This window comes from Arvicola amphibius, chromosome 15 (assembly GCF_903992535.2).
Source record: "Arvicola amphibius chromosome 15, mArvAmp1.2, whole genome shotgun sequence".
NCBI classification, from domain to species: domain Eukaryota; kingdom Metazoa; phylum Chordata; class Mammalia; order Rodentia; family Cricetidae; genus Arvicola; species Arvicola amphibius.
In genome coordinates, this window is record NC_052061.1 from 35,577,373 (window position 1) to 35,600,078 (window position 22,706).

At 43.3% G+C, this 22,706-nt stretch overlaps 1 protein-coding gene across 1 annotated transcript in view; it reads right to left on the minus strand.

Moving 5' to 3' along the window:
• The window catches only part of Hydin (HYDIN axonemal central pair apparatus protein), a 325,609-nt gene that overhangs the window by 232,998 nt on the left and 69,905 nt on the right, over positions 1 to 22,706 (minus strand). The window contains exons 8-9 of the mRNA XM_038312407.1: positions 14,509 to 14,710; positions 7,173 to 7,356 (exon numbers count right to left, since the gene is read on the minus strand). Of these exons, the coding sequence (XP_038168335.1) occupies positions 7,173 to 7,356; positions 14,509 to 14,710 (386 nt within the window). The remainder of the gene's footprint in view (positions 1 to 7,172; positions 7,357 to 14,508; positions 14,711 to 22,706) is intronic.

The following is a 22,706-nucleotide window of genomic DNA, read 5'->3' on the forward strand; positions in this document are numbered from 1 at the left end:
GAAACCTTAACTAAGACATGTATCTAACTCATAATCACGATTTGGCAAATGTTTCCCGAGAGCTCAAGTTCTGCCTGCTGCAGTCACTGCCTCTGTACCTTATCTCACCCGGTCTTCACGCCAGTTAAGTCCTTCCATCCTCTCGTTAGCAACAGAAAACTGAGGCAAAGTAAAGTACAGTATCTTGCCTACGCACAAACCAACAAGTGGCGGCCAGGAGTCTCTGGTACTTTCCCTAACTTCCCCAGCCCCTCTGCAATTCTAAAAGTAGGGCAGGGCCCATCTCTCTCACCATACCAGACAGAAAGGGCAGACATTTAGAATCTACCACCGATGTGTGGACTTATCTGATGCAGCCTGCCCTGGTGATCCCGCCTATGGTGATCCTGTCCACACACGCTTGAGTTCCTCTAGAAGGTCACTCAAAGCAGGTGCTTTCATGGAACAAAGTCTACCTGAGCATGTGGGTGCTCCTGGGAGACGCTCTGGTGGGGTCTTCATCAAGCTCCCCTCAACACAGGCCCAGTCCCTTCAGAACAAGATATGTGAACAATGGCCTCAAGTGGTGTTCTTGATGTTCGTGCTTGGCGACATAAACATCTTCAAATATCCCATCATTTCCCTCATGCCACGGAAAGAGTTGCTCTAGTACTAATTACACCAGGACTCAAAGCAGAAAGATCACTTGGGCCCACGAGTTTAAGAAGAGCCCAGGAGATCCCATTTCCCAAAATGAACAAGCAAACAAAAAGAAAGTTTCCAGAAAATGAAAACATGCTCTCAAAATCAAATTTTTGTTTTTTAACTTAAAGTAAGATTTATTTAAAAATTGATGAGTGTGTATGCCTGTATGTATGTATGTATGTATGCATGTACATATGTATGCACACACACATACACACACAGACATACACACACACACACACACACACACACACACACACACACGCAGATGTCCACAAAGGCCAGAAGAGGGTATGATATCCCCCTGGAGCTAGGGCTGCAGGCCTTTGTGAGCCACAGGATATGGGGGTGGGAACTGAACTTCTCTGCAAGAACAGCAAGCACTTTTAATCACGGAGCCATCTGCCCAGCCCTCTGGGTCAAATTTCTATCAATGACCAACCCATGACCAAAATGCTGTCATCTTTTCTTCCACTCACAACAGATCCAATCAATGACAAAAACTTTGGCTACCTTTAGTGACACTTGGCGCAAATACCAACTGTCTCAGACAACAATTATGAAGAAACAGTAAATTACCCTTGCTATTGTTGAGAGAAAAGACCACATTGGCACAAGGCTTGCATAGAGACTGACTACTCAGTCACTTCGGCTAGGACAAGTAAGTCAAGTCAAGGTGTGATTTTCAAAACAACGCCTATAAAAGTTCCTGAGAGAGCCCATGGTCTGCCCATCTGGCAGAAGCAGCTTCACAAAAGGCCTTAGTTTCGTCTTCAACACACGGAACGCCATGGGGTCCTTAGCTAGTGGAGGTGGCCATGTGTGAAGTCCAAGTCTTTCTCTCCTTCGCGGAAAGAAAAGGTATTGACTAATTTAATGAGCCAGGAGCAACCTTGCTATTTCTAAGGCTTCTCTGGGCTTCCTTCCACCCACACTGGTTCTTAAACACAATAGAGAATGTTCTGGTAAAGTTGCCAAAAAACTGGGCCTTAGCTCAAAGACCTGATAGGAAAGTCCTAAGGAATGAGGCTAAGGGGTGGGCCACAGCACTGGCAGAGCCAGTCAGGGGCAGTTTGCTCTCAGCAGATCCGTGTCCTTGGGCTCCTTCCTGGTATCCATTTTCAAGGAGTCAGCGCCCACGTGTGTGCCCAGTGAGTCACAGCTCAGCTAATGACCGGAGCTGAGGAAGGGCTGCACAGGACAAAAAGCACTGAGTCTTTCTTCTTGCTAGCCGTCTGGACTTTCACCCAACCCGGTTCTGCTGAGCTCACCCACTATACCAAATGAGGAGAGGGATCAAGTAAACTAAATTTGAGCTGCCTCTGCACGTCTGGACTGCTAGAACAGCACGTTTCTCTCAGGCTGAAATGACATCAGAGCACAGGTTACTGCGAACTTGCATGGTGATGAAGAAATGATCGAGTGTCCCTCCCCTTTGATAGTTCATTTAGATGAAGCCTCGGCTTCCCGAGGGCTGCAGGGTGAAATCTACTCGGGAGATGTGGGTTAAGAGGAGCAGGAATATTGGGCCAACTCAAACACTGCAGACATGCAGCAGGCGCTAGCTGGGAAAAAACCTTGAAACATTCAGGCCTTCCTTTTTGAGAAAATACCAAGTGTTCCACGTTCAGAAAATTGCTGTCTTCAAAGCGTGACCTGAGCCAGCAGCACCACAGTTCAGAGACAGGATGGTTACATCTGTGCTGAGGTCTTGAGATTGCTAGGCGCCTGTGGGAAGCAAAAACTTAATTCTCTTTGCCCAGTGATATTCTCGCACCGCTCAATGTTCAAAATTGAGTTTTTGAGTTTTGGATTTCTCTCTTTCAGGGGGACTCAGGAGACTCAAGCAGAGGGAAATAACAGAACGAGACCATTAAAGTTCGGCCCAGACATGGCCTGCCTGGCACAACTGAATATTATATTTATGAAACAGTCAATTCCTTTTGCTTTTCTGGAAGGCACAAAACATGCATAATAGACTCAGGTTATTTCTGAAGATGGGGAAAATCTCAAATGGAAGCAGGTGACTTTACAAATCATCAGTGGCCTGCATGGCTCCATGCCTTCCCGATAAGCAATAAACAGAGAAAGTCAGCTAATGATATAATGATATAATGATATTAATATTATACCCAAGATATTATCCGAAGAATTGATATGTAAGAAACTAGAAGTAAAAAGCTGTTTCTCCTATGCCCTACACAGTAATCCCAATGGCTTTAAAATATCAATATAAATAACTACCATTTTACAAAATTTCTTTTAGTGTTCTGTCTCCGGGTTATTCTGGGTCCTTGGTGCCCTCTTTTTTCCCACCAAAGGACAGTTCTAAGTCCCACAATGAAGTCCCAGCTCTTCATCAGTAGAGCAGAGGCCAGCTTCCCCTCTGTCCATATCCTGAGGAAATGGGAGATAGAAGCAGGCCTACGGCTCTGTGCTTCTGTGGCCACCAGGACTCAGGATACCCAAATCTAACTCCTCAGAGTTCAAGCAGCAGACCCAATCGCCAGGTTTATGGCCACATTCCACAAAGAATGGGCATGAGAAGAAAGTCTGCTAAGACATGGGATCTGTCATGGTTACTGCTCTGATGTTGTAACAGAACTCCATGACTAAAGCAACTTATCAAAGAAAGAGATAGATTGGGCTGATGGTTTCAGAGGGTTAGATAGAGTCTATGACAGTGCAAAGCTCTGGCAGATGAAGCAGCTGAGAGCACACATCTTGAGTCACAAGCAGGAGGCAGAGGGTTAACTAGGAGTGGAAGGAGTCTTTTGAAAGCTCAAAGCTCATCTACAGTGGCATACCTCCTTCAACAAGATCATACCTCCTAACCCACCAACTGGGGACCAAGAATCCAAACATGAGCTTTTGGGGGCATTCATTCTCTTTCAAACCACTGAAGGGCCAAATGGTGAGGCGGTCTTGGAACACAGTAAGAACTCGCTACTATAGAATGTGGGGCCTTTTATTTCTACAGGGTTGAGCCAAACAACTCCTCATATGATAATATCAATAAAATGAGATTTAAATTCAAACCCATCACCATCTCTGAGCAACCCGAGGTCAGGATTGATTTCCTGATCTTGGATTTTCTTGCTTTAAATGGGAAGAGCCTCTGAAACAGGAACAATGTTCTCAGAAAATACTCAATATGCAGGGCACACAGTCTGTATGCAGGACTAAGCTAAACTTTAGTATTGACTGATATGCTTGAAGAATGAAACTATGTCGATGTAGACCTGATAAAATATGATGATTTTTTTTTTATTTCTATTCGGCCCCTAAGGTATTAGGGGTTTTTGTTATTGATTCTTTTGTCTCTCTTATGTTTACCTCACTTGAACATGCTGCCCTTCCTCCATGGCCAGAGGAAGCCCATCAGAAGGCAAGGTGGTCTCTACACCTGCCGATGACCTTTGCTTTATTTATTTGGGTAGACTGTGACTAAGGTTGGTTATTAGACCAGCTGGTAACACTACTTGCTCCTGATCTTTTCTGCTTCTGCTGCAAGATCAACCCAGGGCAAGAAGCTATTTAACTGGAAAAAAGCTAATCACCAATGCACAACTAAGTTGTCAGAAAGTAAGCAGTGACCATTTGATACAAGAGACCTGACAAGTTAGCAATATTCAGAAGAGAAGTTTGGTGGTGCAGGATCAGGTGCCCTGGGTGTAGAGGACACTTTCGGGGTGCGTGTGTGCACGTGCGCATGCTTTGCTCTCACACTCTGAGATCCCAGCATTTACTTTCTTCCTGGGTCCCCTTGGGGTGGGTGCAGAGAGATGCTCCTGTAGCCTCTAAACTTGCCCTTTATCCCTCTACTCTTAGAATTCCCATTTGGTTTTCACGTCTCCAATAAAGACCTTTACAGTAGTCTCACAAATCTTGCTTCTGGTCCTGAGTTCTCTGGATCTCTTCCAACACCAATTTTAGTTCTATATTTCTGAAGCTCCCTAGACATCTGTAGTAATCTCAAAGTTGACATGCTCAGAGCCAAACTCACTAATATTTTCTGATTGCTATATATCCATCCAACCATTTATTAGCACTGGGCCAAGTGCTAGGGATGAGGATTAAACATTTCTTGGTCTTAGGAGCTCACAGTGTGACTCAAATTAAAGACTTAGAATTTATGAGTCAAAAAAGATAAGACTGACCTATTCCCAATATTCACAGTTCCTTGGTATATAATGAACCTGCAGCCAAGGGAGACCAAATGGCTAGTTTAGGCCACATTTACTATTTGCAAAGCCAAGACCCAGACCAGAGCTATTAATTTGCCAATTTCTATCAACGATGTCATAACTCCTCCAGTCATTCCAGTGAGATCTACAGTCTTATACTGTCTCAATCTCAATGACTAATCAAAAAGCATGTTGTGTCTTCCTTTTGACTATGGCTCATATCTACCATCTCCTTTCCTTTCTAATCACCTCTTCCCCGGGACTGTTCCAGGTCACTATTATCCTCATGAAATCATCCTGATCTTGACTGAAGACCTGCTTAATATGACCCTTGTCCTCTACCACCTTCCATCGACTGACCTGTACCATCCAACACTTCCTCTATCCACCCTCCTCCAATTAAAGCCACACACAGATATCAGGATAAACTTTCCAAGCCCTGTTGAGCACACCACTCTCCTGTAATGGGTCTCAGATCTTCATCAGTACTGGCAAAGCTGGGACCTACAGAATGTCAGCTCCAATGGGTGTTCTGTGGGAGAGACCTGCTCACAGGGAAGTGGTGTTTGAACTCTGCCATGTGGACACACACTTTCTCTTTCCCCATAGTTTTTCCCAAATTTGTTTGATCTCCCAACTGCTTTTGCAAAGAATATACAATAGCATCCAGCATCTCCAGAAGAGCACAGTGGGAGACAGGGAGCTATAGGCTGAACATGATAGGCCACCTTCCCTCTGCTTACCCAAGCAGAAACTGTTCTGCTCACTGTCTTCCATCCTGCTGTAAACAGAATGTTTCCTTTCCCCATGGCTTCCATGGTCTCTCTAACTGGGAACACTCCCCTCCCTCTTCACTTAGTTAAACCATAGCTTTTTGCCAATGTCTGGTTCTGATCTCTTCTGTGATGTGGGATTTCCTCTCTGTGTGCTGTGAATAGCATTGGTTAATAAAAAAACTGTCTTGGGTCTGCGCAGGGAATAGAGGTAGGCAGGGAAATCTAAATTGGATGCTGGGAGGAAGGAGAAGCCATATAGCCCCTCCAGAGACAGATGCGGGAACGTTATCCAGTAAGCTGCAGCCATGTGGCGATACACAGATTAATGGAGATGGGTTGAGTTGATATGTAAGAGTTAGCCAATAAGAAGCTAGAGCTAATGGGCCAAGCAATGATTTAAATGATACGGTTTCTGTGTGATTATTTCAGGGCTGAGCAGCTGGGAACCAACAAGCAGCCTCCTTGCAACAAATGGCCCCAACATGACCAATTAAAATTCACTTAAAACCTGAGGGAGTTTGGGAAGGAATTCTAGGCACAAAACAAACAGACAGACAGACAAAAAACAGAGTTAAGCATGGCTTAACGCCATGGCTTCTTTAAGAGAGGTTTTCCTGATTCAGCGATAGCAGAAAAAAAAAAGCCATGGTTTTGAAACAGCTTCCCCACCATGGGCCATGCTGCTAACATGAACTCTGACTCTTTTGGGAGGCCAAGTATTTAAATGGGTTTTGTAATATTAAGTTGGGGGCATCACCCCAGCCCCTGCATTCATTCTTGGGGTGCCAATGGAGTGGAAAGCTCCATCTCAGGCCCCCTCCCCCTTGGAGTTGCTTTGAGCTGGACTCCACCTTCAGGAAAGCCTGCTAAACACTGATCCCTCCTCAGGGAGGGTCAGGACCACTCCACAGGCTATTTTAAGCTCACACCAGAAAAAGGAACATGTGGTCATGGGTTTTGCATGATCTCTCCCTCTCTGTCTTCTTCCCCCTCCCCATGCTCCCAGTGGATGCTATGAACATCATTGGTTAATAAAGAAACTGTCTTGGGCCTGCGCAGGGAAAAGAAGTAGGTGGGGAGAACTGAACTGAATGCTGGGAGAAAGGAGGCACAGGACAAAGAATTATACATCTACAACATTGATGGTGCTAAGGCTGAGAAATCCTGCTATATAGTCAGACTAATCTGGGCTAAGTTTCCAACTACAGACACCAGTTGCTTGGCAGTAAGCCAGCTATGAGATGTAAGTGCTCATTTCCTTATTTTTATATGGGGCTTTAATTATATATTTTGGGTTTGTTGTAAGGTGATATATGCACAAATGATACATCCTGGGCAATTGGTAAGATGACCACTGTGACAGGTGTACAGGAAGTGTGACCTGCCAGCATCCTTGCCACCGGCCTTCAGGCAGTGTCTCTAGAGTCAGTCATGTCAGGCTCAGGAATAGCCGTGCCAGGTCCAGAAGCAGCCCTGCGCCCCCGCTTGTGCTCACTAGATAATGGGGTTCTGTTCAGGTGCTCACCAGGGGCTCGATGGTGAAAATGTGGTCCAGAAAGAGCATGCTGTCTCCTTGCACCAGCTTCCTCTGGTTCTCGAAGGTGCGGGAGAGAATAGAAAGGCGTTCTCGGAGCGAAGGGTCCAAGAGGCACTCTTCCAGAAACATGTTGGTTTCTAGCTTTTCCTCCTTGGTCAGATCGTCACAGACCCTAAAGAAAATGAAGAAATATAAGGATCACCATGGGAACTCGCTTCCAGTCTCCTCTCCTGGGACTGTCCTTACACCTCCTGGGGTGGTCCCTCCTTGCCCTGAGTCTACAATATGTAAGTGGGTGACTTTGTGTTGCCTCCTCAGAACTTTCAGAGGCTAAATCTGACAATCCCTTGTCTCCTCCTTCCAGAAGTCCTCTGGGATTTTTTCCCCACCCAAGGCCCTTCTGTTTACTTCTGAGCCAGCATGATCTGGACAAATATTTCCTTTTAGGTAATTGTGTTTTCCATGCTTATTTTTAAATTATTTAACATCTGCTCTGCTCTCATATGGCAAGGATGAGTTTGTTCCTGTTACGCTTGTCTCACTTGAATTCTTTCCTAGCTGTTTGTTGTCTAGGGAATAGAATGTAGGGCTGGTGAGGGTTGGGTTTAGATACTGATTTTACGATCTATTTCCTAGCTCTGAGACTCTGGGAGCTTCCCAATCCCTCTAAGCTTGGTGCTTGTTCCCAGAAAACTAGAGGCGATGGGAGCAGAGTTTCTAACCTAAGAGATGGGGCTTAAAGGTGATTTGGGCCTCGGTTCAGATCCTGGCACAGAGCAGGTGCTCCATCAGTACCATCTTTCTGCCTATGTCAGGCATTCACTTTCTTAAGATGCCAAGCTTTTAAGATGCTTGAGCCATGCCCAGAGATGCCTCCTTCACTCACTTCCCAGGTCTCACTGTCTACCACGGTCAGTGAGAGAACAGCCTCTTCTAAGCCTCTCTTCGCTGCCCTCACCTTTCCCGATGACCTGGACTCTGCAGATTGGCCTGCACTCTCCCCCTGGGACACTTGCTCCTGTTCCCAGCACTGTGATGCTGTGACCCAGGTGACGGCACATACTTAGCAAGGGAGTGCTGAGTGGGTGTGTGAGGTCACTGAGTTCCTGTCTCGGCTCTGACTTCCTAGATGACCTCATTCAAACCAGAGGCTCCGTTTTGTCAAAATGGTTCTTTTAAATAACTTCAGTGTTCTGAGCCCTTTGTCTATATCACACAAGGAAATCAAATAAATGGATCCGGTGTGTTCTGGATCCAAGGAAGAAAGCAGCTTGCATTTCCCTGGTACTGCTAGGTGGGAAGCAGTATCCAAGGTAACCAGTTCTCCTAATGCCACTGGCCATATCAGCTCGGAAAGCAAGGAATCCAATTCCTTTTTATTTTGCTAGTTGACAGCTATCTGAGAGGCTTACAAATTGCACATCATTTGTGTGGTGGTTTGGATGAGGATGGCTCCCGTAGGCTCCCATATTTGAATACTTGGTCTCTGGTTGGTGAAACTGTTTGGGAAGGACTAGGAAGTGTGGCCCTGTTGGTGGAGGTGTCACTGAGGGCAGGCTTTGAGGTTTCAAAAGACTCAAAAGACACAGGCCATTCCTAGTGTGCGCTCAGCCTCCTGCTTGCAGTTCGAGATGTGAGCTCTCAGCTGTTCCCGCCCCCATGCCTTCACTCCACCATCATGAACTGCAAGCCAAGCCAAACTTTTTAATAAGTTGCCTTGTTTGTAGTGTTTCTTTACAGCTATAGAAAGCAACTAATACCATTTCAAGCGAGAGACTTCACTGGCAGCAGTAAATTCTACAACAATCACAGAAACAAAGACCTAGCTAGATTGACCTTCTTTGAAGGACAGGGAAAAAAAGTGGTTTGTAAACTCCGTGTAGGAGCTTCAGATTCCCTGGAACTAGAGTTATAGGTGGCAGTGGACTGCCATGTGGATGCTGGGAATGCAACCCTGGTCCTCTGCAAGAGCAGTGAGCGTACTTGATCAGGGTGACATCTCTTTAGTTCACTTAGCATGGCTTTCTGAAGACAAAAAAAAACATTACAAAATATTCTGGAGAGAGAAAAACCCAAATTTTTTGATTAAAAAAAAAGCAAGCAAGGGGAAAAAACCATACTCGTTTTGCAAAGGAATACATTTACAGATACTAAAATACTCCTTAGGTTTTCTCTGGGTCATATAACTAGAACTGATTTTTTTCATAATCACAGATGTAATTTTTGAAAAAAAAACATTTATACATTAACAGCATGTTTCTTTTAAATTAGAAAACAAGTTGAGTTAAAAATTCAGTGTGGAAGCTGGGCGGTGGTGGCGCACGCCTTTAATCCCAGCACTCGGGAGGCAGAGGCAGGCGGATCTCTGAGTTCGAGGCCAGCCTGGTCTACAAGAGCTAGGTCCAGGACAGGCTCTAGAAACTACAGGGAAACCCTGTCTCGAAAAAAAAAACCAAAAAAAAAAAAAAAAAATTCAGTGTGGATCAGGTCTCAGATGGAAGCACTGTAGAGTTTTTCACAGGAGCCTGGGAGGCAAACCCAGCCCAGGGTTCCACCACCAGAAGAGGCATGGGTTGCAGCAAGACATCTTGTAGCAGGAAGAACAAAGGGTGAGACACACACAGCACCAGGAGGGGCCTCCCTCTCGTGTTGTCAGGGATTTTGTCGCGAGACAAGTAAGGAATAGAGTTGGTAACTAGATGCCGAAGCGACTAAAAAGTAAGTTTCCTGGCCTCAGAGCTGGGAGAAACACTTCCAGAGCTGCCTGTGACACGAAAGAGTAAGTGGAGACAATGGGGCCATCACCCCCAAATGGACTGTGTGACCCTAGATAATGGGGGGGGGGGACTCTGTGCCAGTGTGACGAACGCGTGTCTAGAGTCTCCTGTCCTGTTTATCAGGTGCCATTTCTGTCTTCAGAGTGTTTTGTTTTTTTTTAAAATGACAGCAGGAAGGAGCCCCTAAACATAACTGAAATTAAATTCATTACAGTAACCCAGGTGGCAGGCTCAAACATCAATTAAGGTTGAATTAACTAGAGAGATGTGTCATTTCGTGCACCTGAATGCTGTGAAATAAATCCCCGCTAACCACAGTGTGGGGTTGTCCACTGAGGTTACTGGGAGGTCTTGAGCAAATGTAGAATTAGAGCCACCTGCTCTTGAAACAATGCCTTTGACCCTGCTGGAGGTTCTAGGAGCAAAAATCCATAAAAGCCCACACCGAGTCTCTGAAAATGGGGAACGCGAGGAGAATGTGCTGGGAGAATCTTGCAGAGCACGCTCGCCCAAACACAGCTGAGCAAGAAAGGAAGGAAGGATACGGTCCTTTCTGAAGAGATTAATGTCCTTTCTGGCTCCAGAGAAACATCAAAAAATAGATCAAAAAGGTGATTTCTTCAAAGGGTCCTTAATTTCAGACTCTGAAGGTGTTCTGTTTGTTGGTTTTTTAAAGAGAAGAACAATTTTAAAGCTCAGAACTTCTTCCTAGAGGAGGGGGCATCTTCATGGCCAGAACCTGGAGCCTGGCAGTAGCCCCATATTTCTCAGTCCAGACACATGCCCGAGGGTTCCAACACTGTAAGAGACGCAGAGAGAAAGGTCATCCTTCCCAGGATGACCTTCCTGGGAAGAGGGAGAGGCTGAAAGTCCTCCACTGGGAAAAGAGACAACCAAATCTTGGCTCACCAAGATTCTGTAGGCGAGATACCATGATGGATGGAACAGGAGTTGAAGCCATTTGTTAGAAGGATTGGCATTTTATAGGGACCTTCGAGCAAATTTCAGTACTTGCAGTTGAATGGCTCAGGATGAGATGGAAGCCACTTTGCAAACAGACAGCTGAGGGAAGACATCCGAGTCTCATTTTGTGAAGTAACACTAACCTTCTATCTTAGGGCCTTGGGATGCTGAAAAGGGAAGTTTTAATCCCTGGAAATGCGTCTCTAACTAAAGACACATTCCCTCTATGCTAAGCTCAGGGCCAAGGTCGACTCTTCTCTCTGCAGTCTAGAGATGCTGGTGGGGGAAGGGGAGATAAGCAAGAAGCTGTTGCGGGCCTCATCAGGAGCAAGAGCATCACATATACAAAGGATTGGGTCAGGGACAACAGCATGGGCCTTGCTGGAGAACACGAGAGAGGCATTGTCCTGCTAGTTAATGACCTTACTATTGTTTTTTTGGGGGGGGGTGGGGGGCTAGGCAGACCTCTGCTCTGCTGCTCATGTGTGGCCCGGGGTATAACCTGAGGATGTGCAATGAAAGAGGAGACCACGACCATTTGCACAAGTACCACCATCACACTCGCTGTTTAGTAAGGAGCACACAGCCTTGTTCTAGAAAGAATAGCTGGCAGTTATTTCGGAGACAAGACCCCAAGGGGAAAACTGTATGAAAGTTGAGGCATACTTGGAATGTATTGAGGAACAGAGAAGGGAAAAGGGAGAAGAGTCAGTGTTGGTCGAGCTAGAGATCAGGCATAATGTGGCTTGCTTGGAAGAGGGAGAGAAGGCAGGATCGCATTTAGTAGACTTTCTACTTAGAAAAATCAAATCTATTTGAGGGAAACACAAGGTACATTGATATATGTCACCCCAAGGGAAAGTGAAGACAATCCTCTTTAGAGATCAAAAGCCACTGTTTAAGTTCGTTGTTTAAAAACTTTGTACAGGGCTATAATAACTGTGATATGCAGATGCCACTATGGAGAGCTAACCGATTCTTCTGGCCATGTGCCTACAGGTGGTATAGAGAAACGATGTGGATGGATTAAATGCAGTATTACTGCACAGCAGAGCCCACTCAGCCACAGAAGAAGGATGCAATTAAAACATTTGCAGGAACACAGCTGGAACTGGAGGTCATCATGCTAAGTGAAACTTATCAGCTCCACAAACACAAGTGCTGCATATTTTCTCTCATGTGTGGAGGCTAGACCAAGAGAACATAAAAAGATATGAGAGCTAAAATGGAGACTATGAGAATGTAAGAAAGGGAGAACAGGAAAACATAATTGTGAATATGTGAATATAATCCACACAATCAAAGCTCACTACACACACATCTGAAGTGGAGCTGTCATAAGAAAACTTATGTTATGCAACAGACACACGGTGAACAGTGGGACTGGAGCTGGGGAGATGGCTCAGCTGATAAAGCGCTTGTCATGCAAACATGAAGTCTAGAGCTCATTTCCCCAGGACCCATGTAGAAAGCTGGGCACAGGATGCATGCTGATAATCCCAGCACTGGGGATGTTCAAGTAGAAGAATCTCTGGGGACTGCTGGCTCCAAGGGCTCCAAGTCCAAGGGCTCCAGGTGTGGTGAAAGACCCCATTTCAAAAAATAAGGTATACCTCTATAGAGCGACTGGGAAAGATGACCAGCATCACCCTCTGTCTTCTGCATGTGCATTGTGCATGTACACATTCTTGAACACACACACACACACACACACACACACATATACACATGGCCAGGCCAGAGACATAGCTCAGTTGTTAGAATGCTGACTTAACACACACAAAGCCCCGAGTTGAATCCCAGTACTTGATAAAACCAGGCAAGGTAGCATATGCCTATAAACCCTGCTATGAGGAGATAAGAGGCAGGAGGATTAGGAATGCTAGGTCATCCCTGACTACTTAGTGAGGTTGAGGTCAGTCTTGTCTCAAAACAAGACAACAAAAAACCCAAGCAGCCAAACAAACAAATAAAACAGGTAAAAAAAATATTAAAAAAACTAAGGGTATGAGTGTCAGGGGAAGTGAGGTGGAGACAGAACTTGTGTCTGAAGTTCTATTCTGGATGGTCTGGCACCTTCCATACCTGCCATTTCCTCCCTCCCTCCCTCCCTCCCTCCCTCCCTCCCTCCCTCCCTCCCTCCCTTCCTCCTTCCCTCCTTCCTTTCCTTCCATTTAACTTTAACTGTTAAAATTAGCTTCTAAACACTCTTTGGACACTGGCCTGGTACCAGTCCCCACAGCCCCTGCCCTATGGAGAAACAGTTGGACTTAAAGCTGCGTTTTCTCCTTCTCTCCAAATGGCTCCCCCAGGAGGGCGGTTGCAGCATTGCTGCTGTGACTCCCTTCACCGGCTTCCCCTGGCCCCACTAGGGCTCCAGTTTTAAACCTGCTTGGCCTTTCCAGCTGCTGCTCAGCTGACATCGTCTGCTGCAGAATTTCCTTCTAAGAATTTCCCACTTTTATTAGCAATTATTAACTGTACACGAGTGGGTTTCATTGTGATGTTTCATAGTTATGCAATATTAATAATTAAAAGGGAAAAAAACAACTCATTATCGGCATTCCTAGGCCATGAGGTCCGGTGAGGTTTGTAGGCAGGAAAGGCTTTTCTTTCACGGGGCGATCCTGTGGTAAAGCTCATCACCTGGAGCTTCTGCCAACTGTGTGCCCTCATTGTCCTGGATCCTTCTGATTCAATTAGGGACAGTGCAGTGGGGGACTTCTGCCAGCTCTCCAGGGATCTAAGACTTTTACTTTTATTCCACACTAACTTGGTTTTAAACAAAGCCTTGAAGCTTCCCAGGGTTAATCCTTCATGGCAATGGAGAGGCAGAGACTGAAGTAATTGTAACAGCAGCAGTGTTAATTCAGACAGATCTAAGGAGATAAAGTGAGCGCAGCTTCAGACAGGCAAGGATGGGGTCAATCAAAAGAATCGTCCAGGATGCAACCATGAGGCAGGCGCTAAAAGCCGGCTGGTTTTACATTTTTCTAATCTGCTGCTATTTGAATTATCATTTTCTCTAAAATAGACTACTAAAGATTCCACTAAGAAATCGTTATTAAATTACATGGTTCAGAGAGATTGGGCAGTGTTGTGAAAGCCAAAATATAAAGATCATTACATCTAAACCCTTCTTTTCCTTCCTTCTTTCTATTTTCTGAAAATATCTTTTTATAGAGCGGGGAGTGACATTGAGACATTGATGCCAGTCCAAAATGGATTATTTGGGGGACTCACTGTAAGAGCTAATAAATTTGACCAGGGCTTTGGAAAGCAATATATACATGTACATTAGTGCTTAAAAAACAGTAAAGAATGACATATTTTTTAAAATTAATTAAGTCTTTAATTATTGCTACACTATAACCAGGTTAAGTTTGACTGAGCATCTGCAACACTTGATGCTACAAAGCTCCCAAAGAGCACCCCACACTGGAGCCAGTTTCTCAAGGTTGGACATTATTTGTGGTGGTTAAGAATTTACCATAAATTGTGCTTCCCACCCCTCCCCCAAGATTAACTGGATTTACCCCATTGTACCCCTGCATTGCTACATAGAGGTGGTTTCGGATACAAACCTATATTTTTCTCTGTCTTCCTCTTCCTGTGTAGCAAATATCTTCCACTGGAAATGGGCAATAATATTAGAGCGGTTATGAATGGTTATCGTCCGCTGATTGGCCAGAGATATGTATGTTTTCTCCATAATCAAGGAATTCTTGTCCAGTCTTATATTCACATCTATGGCAGCTCCATAGAGACGCACAAACACCATTTCACCTAGGAATGAGCAAGGTAGAAACACATGAAGGAGCTGGCTCACTTGATAAAGTACTTCCCATATAAGCATGAAGGCCTGAGTTCAATTCCTCAGAATCCACTCACACAAAAGCCAAGCATATGTCCAGAAGCCCACAGCTGGACAAGAGGAGACAGATGAATTCCCGAGGGTTCTCTGAGCAGCCAATCGAGCCAAAGGTGAGACCTTGTCTCAAAAAATAAGGTGGACCGAGGAAGCCAGCTGACACTGACTTCTGACCTGCACAGGCATGCACACACATAAAAGACTAACTCTAGAATGATAGTTCTAGCCTTTAAAAAAAAAATCAAGATGAGGTTAGGGATAATAGAACAACCATCACATATTTTATTCTCCCCAAGTCCTTCAATCCAGAGTCAGACATGATCAGAAAACTTAATTATGGCCCTTCGTTGCAGTTACAGGAAATCCAACTATCTTTTTTGGTCGTTTTAAGAAATATGAACCACACAAAATATGAATTGTTATGGAAGGTTATCTAAGGATTTTCTTCTTCACAAATACTTTTTGGGCTTACAGCCTAGCCAGGAGGACCGTGTGCTTCAGAATCATAAACACCTGCCTCATCTTTAGCTACAGCATAATCTAGTTTCTGGTTCTAAAAAGATAGAATCAAATATATTTAGGAGGAGCTGGTCATCACCAGGGGATTTAAGTCCTCACAGGATTCAGAAAACAGAGTCAGTACATTAGAAACTGGAAACCGACTGAACAGAATCACATATCCAAACAATAATGACAACAGCACACACAGTACTGGGCTGGGGTGGCATACACACAGAAAGAAAACAAAGATAAATACCAGGAGATAATTTTAAAAGGGATATCGGGAACATCTTCCCTTAACAAGGCAGTGGTTGCGGACTGCTGCAGAGTTACAGGCTGTGAGGTCACTGGGCATGCAAGAAGACGCCACCCAAGAACGACATTCTGTTCGACTCCATAATGCTACTGAAAGTATTACTTTAATGTTAAAGCAGGGAAAGGGACCAGGAGATAAGAGAGCACTGGGTGCTTTTCAAGAGGACCCAGAATTGATTCCCAACACCCACATGGTGGCTCACAACCAGCTGCAGCTCCAGTTCTCGGGAAGATGACCCTTTCTTCTGACCTCTGTGGGCATCAGATAAGCACATAGTTCACAGACACAGATGCAGAACACACACACACACACACGCACACACACACACTCACACATGCACACATACACACACTTATAAAGTAATTTTAAAAAAGGATACACTTAAATATCAGGTACACTTTATGGATCTGTGCTGTACAAGTTTTAACTAGAATCCAGAAAGTATGATTATTCACCCTTTGTTTTTCAGCAAACAATTATTTATTAACAATAGAAAGAAAATGGCCCCTAAAGGGAGTGGCACTGTTAGGAGGTGTGGTCTTGTTGGAGGAAGTGTGGCACTGTGGCGGTGGACTTTGAGGTCTCATATATGCTCAAAATACTGCTCACTGTCACAGTTCACTTCCTGCTGCCTGCAAGATGTAGAACCCTCAGCTCCAGCTCCAGTCTGACTGCATGTCACATGTCCCACCATGATGATGCTGGACTGAACCTCTGAACTGCAAGCAAGCCATCCCAATAAGATGTTTTCCTTTATAAGAGTTGCCGTGATCATGGTGTCTCTTCACAGCATGAGCCAAACAACCACCTTAGTAAATCAGGAACTCAAGTTACGGAAGCTGCCTCCAGGATGGGATGCTCTCCTGCAGCTGCGCAATGGAGCCAAAGCTGTTCATCCCCAGTTATTCTGGCCGTGGTTATAACTTAGGGATAATTTAGATTTTAAAGACCAAATATGTAATTCTTCACTATTTTCAACATGAATCTACACGTCTATGTTTCTTTTCACAATTCTTGCCAAGTGGATTGGATTTCATAGGTTCCTTTTTTTAAAATCAAAACTTAAAGAAAAAGTGAGCATCAGACCTTTGAATCTAAATTTTAAAGATGATAGATAGATGATGGATGGGTAGTTGGATAGATGGATGGATGATAAACAGATAAATAGATAATCAAATTTTAAGCACTATAAAAGCATGCACAAGGAAATTAAAATGTCCTGCTCTCCCTCACTCAAGCATAGGCCTGCATGCGAAGGGCCAGTGTTTCTAAGAACGTCCTTTCAGAATTTCTGAGGACTGAAAGCTTTTGTTTTACTGAAAACAGAGTCTTCTCTCATACAACACATTCCAATCACAGCTTCGCTCCCTCAACTCCCCTGCTCTTCTCCTCTCCCCCAGACCCACTCTCCCTGTTTCCCAAGAGACAACAGCCAAACACAACAAAACAAGATACAATGACACAAGGCAAAAGCCCTCAGATCAAGTCTGGACTAAGAAACCAATAGGAGAAAAGGGGTCTCAAGAACAGGAACAAGAGCCAGATTCACTCGTTCCTACTGTTGGGAGTCCTCCCAAAACATCAAACTAATAGCCATAACATACATGCAGAAGACCTTTGCAGACACATGCAGGCCCCATGCATGCCATTTCAGTCTGCAGAGTGAAATTTAATAATTGGTGAAAGCTCACGGTTCTTCTCATTCGCATATTCTTAATTATGGATGACACTGAGTTCCATTATACAAGTTAATAATTAGATGAGACAAAAGGACCTTCACTATAAATCCTGGTACTCAAAGAGTTATGCCCCCAAGATGATGGTGAACTGGAAGGAGCCTGCTCCTAGTTTGCTGCCAGAGAGCTTGCTGAAGTTGCCTGCATCTTGCAGAGCACTTCACTTCGAGTTCATGCCATTCCCTGGTTCTGACCCGAGATCATGGAAAGAAACAACTCATGGTCCTTTATAGGAAGGCGTCTGCATCCAAGAGCGCACAGCCAAATATACCGAGGCTGGCGAAGAACTGCAGCTCCTCGTGTTAGAACCAGCGACACGTGAAAAACAGAAACGGCTCACCAAGAACAGACACCAGGTGCCAACAGACAGAGCCCACATGGCAACTAGACTTAGCATGTTCATAGAAACCACTGGATGATCTTGAAGCTGTGCCCAGAGAACAGGAGATTGAAAAGGGATCTCAAATGTGGGGAACAGTCATACAGAGAAACAATAAAATAAAATGACCTAAATTTTAGGAAAGATTGCAGAGGAGAAAAAAAAAACAACCTTTAAAGAATATCAATAAAAAGAGAATTTTGTTTTTTATGAAAGAAATTAGTGAAATGAAAAATGGCTCATCAAATATAAACAGTGGCACGAGGAAATAACATGAGGATAGGGGTCTCGTGAGGATCTCAGCCAAGCAATGGCTCTATCTACCTAAGACGATATTTCAAGAGGTGATAGCTAAGAATTTTCTGGAATTAAAGACATCAATTCCTAGCTCAAAAAAACACAAGGGAATTCAAGTAGAGAAATACATACATAAATCTATAACAATAAAACAGAAGAAATCAGAGACAAAATCCTGGAAGCAGAAAGAGACAAGACATTGCTTTCAGCGGATCCGCGGGCAGAATTATACCTGATGTGTTAACTGAGGCAGCAGAAACTAAAAGTTAATGGAAGGTCATCTTCAGCCTGACAAAGGGGAAACGTGACAAAAGAAGTCTATAGGATTGTTCCGTTTTTAACGTTTTGTCTGAAAATGTCATTATTTTGTCTTTACCTTTTAAGATATTGCAACACTGAAATACCTCAGTTTAACCTTGTTTTCCTTCAACACTTTAACGATGCCATTCCGTACCTTCTAGGTTTCCTGATATCAGCTGAAGAGTTTGCCAGGCATTATGAGCATTCCTTTTAAGGCAAAGTGTCTTTTTTTTTCCCCTCTGGATCCTTTTATAATGCTTTCTTTGCTTTTAAACAATAGTATGCCTACATTTGGTTTTCTTTCTTTGTATGAAAAATGTGCTGAGTGCCATGAATATATGGATGAATATAAGTTAATATTTTTAGAAAATTCTTAGATAATATATCTTAAAAACACTTTCAAAAATTTCATTCACCTTCTTTTTCTCTACCTCTGAGTCTCCAGTTACACACACGCTGATCTTTTGACTATGCCCTGTGTGCTTCTGCTTTGTTATTTTTCTTAAACACTGCTGTTTCTTTCTGTATCTCATTTTGAGCGTCTTTGATTGGCCTACATTTAGGTTCATGGATCCTATCTTCCTCCTTATCTATTATTCTTCTGCTAAACTTATATAACTTTTAATTTTCAACACTATATTTTTTCAGTATAAAGTTATTAAAATTTGGTGAATATAAAACAAGTCACTACCAGGGTAAAGATATCAAATGAAAAATTAGCAATCATATCTGTAGGAGGCATAGCTTAGAGAAAGTGTTGAGGAAAGAGGAACCAGAATTGTTAAACATGGAGGCTTATTTTCTTCAAGGGAAGGAAAGGCTGCCTTTCCACCCGGAAAGAGAGAGTGAATGTCATCTAACAACCTGGTCATCTTTTTGCTATTCTATGGAGGCAGTCTTTACCGGAATCCCCTCAAATCCTGAGCATTGTTTAGGCCCTGATCTGAGCTTTACCTCTCAGTGAATAGAATCCATCCTTATGAAAGAGGGCCATGCACTTTGCATCAATATACTCTCTCCTTATGCTCATTACAAAAGCCTCCTCCTTAACCCCTGACCCTGAGCACTGTTTGTCAATAGAACTCATCTGATTACAAAGGTCACAGGTGTTTTGCTATAGAGGTGTATTTTGCAAGGGGGTTTGAAGCCATCCCTGAAGCTTCGATGTGATAATTGTTATGAGGAAACTTTTCCCCAAAACTTTTACTGTTTCAATGAGTAAGAGAAATAAACTCCTTGGCCAGACTCTGAAAGTTTTGACCCAGCACCTGCTAAGGTGGCACTGACCCAGGTCTCACTCTTCCCTGCCAGCTGTGAGGCTTGCAGTGACCCTGGCATATACCCACTGCTGCACTAAAAGGGTGATACTTCATAACTAGGCGGAGTCTACTTCAGGAACGGGAAAGTGGCTCTTTATTAGAAATGGATAAATGCATCATAAATCAAAGGAAGAAGTGACATGTCCTTCATTGATGCTGGAAACAAATTTGCAAAATTCAAAATACATTTTTAAAAAATCTATAAAGTCTGCATCTGCCCCAATCTGATAGAGGAGAAAATAGGGAGTAGGCCTGAACTCATTAACACTGGAAAAGACTTTATGAGCAGCACCCTAGAAGCAAAGGCATAAAGAACAATTGGTAAGTGAGGCCTCGTGAAACTAAAAGGCTCTGTGCAGCAAAGAGGAACCTTACTGAATAGAGAACAAAACCTTTACCAGTTATACATCTGATAGAGGGTATCTAGAATATGAAAAGCCACTATGGCTAGATGGGTCATATGTCCTCTGAAGAACCCAGCACTACTAACCTGATAAACTGGCATAGTATTAAAGTGACTTCTAATTGGTGCTAAGCCCATTGATCAGTGCTTCTCTCAACCCTCATCAAAGAAGCTTCTTTTTAATAGATGGTAATTAACACAGAAACCTACAACTGGCCAAAGGACAAAGAATTAATAAGAAACTATGGAATCCTTGGCCCCCAAATGGGCCATCTGTAGCATACCCCCTCCTCATCCCAGGGCTCAGGGATTATTGCAGAAGGAAGCACAAAGAGAGTGAGCAGCAGAGGAGGATGATTACAAGGAAAGAGTGGCTTCCAGACAAAACAGGCCAGCTGGGCTCCTAAACTAACAACAGTTACGATAACACACGCAAGACCTGCAGAAACCAATGCCAGACCACATCCCAGCTTGGAAAGGGGAGGAAGGCAGGAAGTCCCACCCCTAGGTAAGCAGCTACTGGTAACTGATAGCTACTGGGGGAGGGAGAGTCGGTTTGCAGTAAGTAGAACTATACCACACATACCATACAAGAGTACTCAGGCAGCAAAAATTGTATTTGATAGTTTTTTGTTTGTTTTTAAGATGATGCAAAGTTGGGTAGATAGGGAAAAGGGTGGATATGAGAGGAATAAATATAATGAAAATACACTGTCTAAAATTTTAAACAAACTACTAAAAAGGAAAAATATATCTTCAAAACCAAGAAGACAGTTCAATAGACTAGGGCAAGATTACAAACCCAGAAATATAAAAATATATTATATGTTTGACAATATGTACAAATTTGCTCTAATAAAATACACACAAGTGAAGACAAATTTACATTAGCACCCTCACAGCATAAATATATACACTAAATTGGTTACAATAAAAAAAAGTTTGAAAATGTAACTTCTTGTCAAAGGGGAAGGGAACACAACAGCCTACTCTTCTCCATTCCTGGAGTGAGTCTGGCAACGTGGCTCAAACCATCAGTCAAAATTACCATACGTTGGCTGGGCCTCATCTCAGGGACTCTATCCTGGAGACGAGCTGGAGCACGAAATTCAGGGGTGTTTAATACGGAGCTGCTGTTAATAAGAGCAGAGAGAGAAAACACATATGGGGCAGGAAAAGATGGCTAGACACTGTTCACTACCTCTAAATGTAGAGTATTCATTTTTATATCCTACGCAGGATTCTCCTCTAGTTCAGCTGCAGGGATCCGTGAGGGAGACCACAGTCGATGCCAAAGTAAAGTATTCATTTCTATATCACTAAAAGCACAGCTCTGTGTGGGTATGAAAAGATAGATGTGAGGAAGGATCTACAGATGCATTATTAAGTGGGAAAACACATGCATAGAATGCTCTATATTGCATTTTATATTCTGTGTACAGAAGGAAATTATTATGCATTAACATTTGCATTTATTTGCATAAAAACTATCCAAGAAGCTAATAAAATGATAGTGGGTTGGATAAATGGGAAAATATGAAAACAAGAATTTTAAATGTATACTTTTAGTGTTTTTTTTAGTTTTTTAAACATATGATTATGTTACTCATCCAAAATTTTTAATGCAAGAAAAGAATTGTAGGGCTTACAATAAACAGGTAAAACTGCTAGGCATCCCAATAATGCAATAAATATAAAATGAGATATCATCCCATCAAGCAAATTAACAAAAATTTAGCAGTTTGACAGTGCCTCTTGAGTACCATATTGGCAAGGATGTGGAAAACAAAGTTTCTTATGTATTGCTGAAGAAAATATAAATTCATATAATTGCTCAAGTCCATTTACTTACTACTCAGGAAAACTTCATATAAAATGTCTTTGTAAGCCAGAAAATGTACCTATAGGCATTTATTCGAAAAGAAAATCTCATCCAGCTATAGGACATTGTACAAAGATGCTCAGGGCAACACTTCCTGTGATAAAGTCATGAACAGCCTAAATATTCAGAAGGAGAATAGACAACATGTAGTACTTTGGGATCTGAGGAGATGGCTTGCTCAGTAAAGTGCCTATTATGTAACTACGAGGACCTGAGTTCAGATCTCCAGTATCTGTGTAAAAGCCAAGCATGGTGGTGCGTACCTTTAACCTTATTAGCACTGAAGGTGCAGAAACAGACAGACCCCCGGTACTTAATGGCCAGCCACTCTAGGCAATCAGTACCTCTAGGTTCAATAAATAATAAGGAGGGTAATAGACAAAGACACCCAACATTGACTTCTGGTCTCCATATACATGCACATATATGCTGTGGGACAATGGTTTTACCCTGCAAAGATTTGCTTCTTGTACTTGTTTAATAAAATGCTGACTGACCAGTAGCGAGGCAGGAAGTATAGGTGGGGCAACCAGGCAGGAAGCAGAGGTAGGGCAAGGAGAACAAGAGAATTCTGGGAAAAGGAAAAAGTCAGTCTGCAGTCGTCACCCAGACATAGAGGAAGCCAAACACAGAGCAAGCAAGATGTGACTGTCTTTACGAAAAAGGTACTAAGCCACATGGCTAACACAAACAAGTATTATGGGCTAATATAAGTTATAAGAGTTAATAAGAAACCTGAGCTACTAGGCCAGTCAGTTTATGATTAATGTAGACCTCT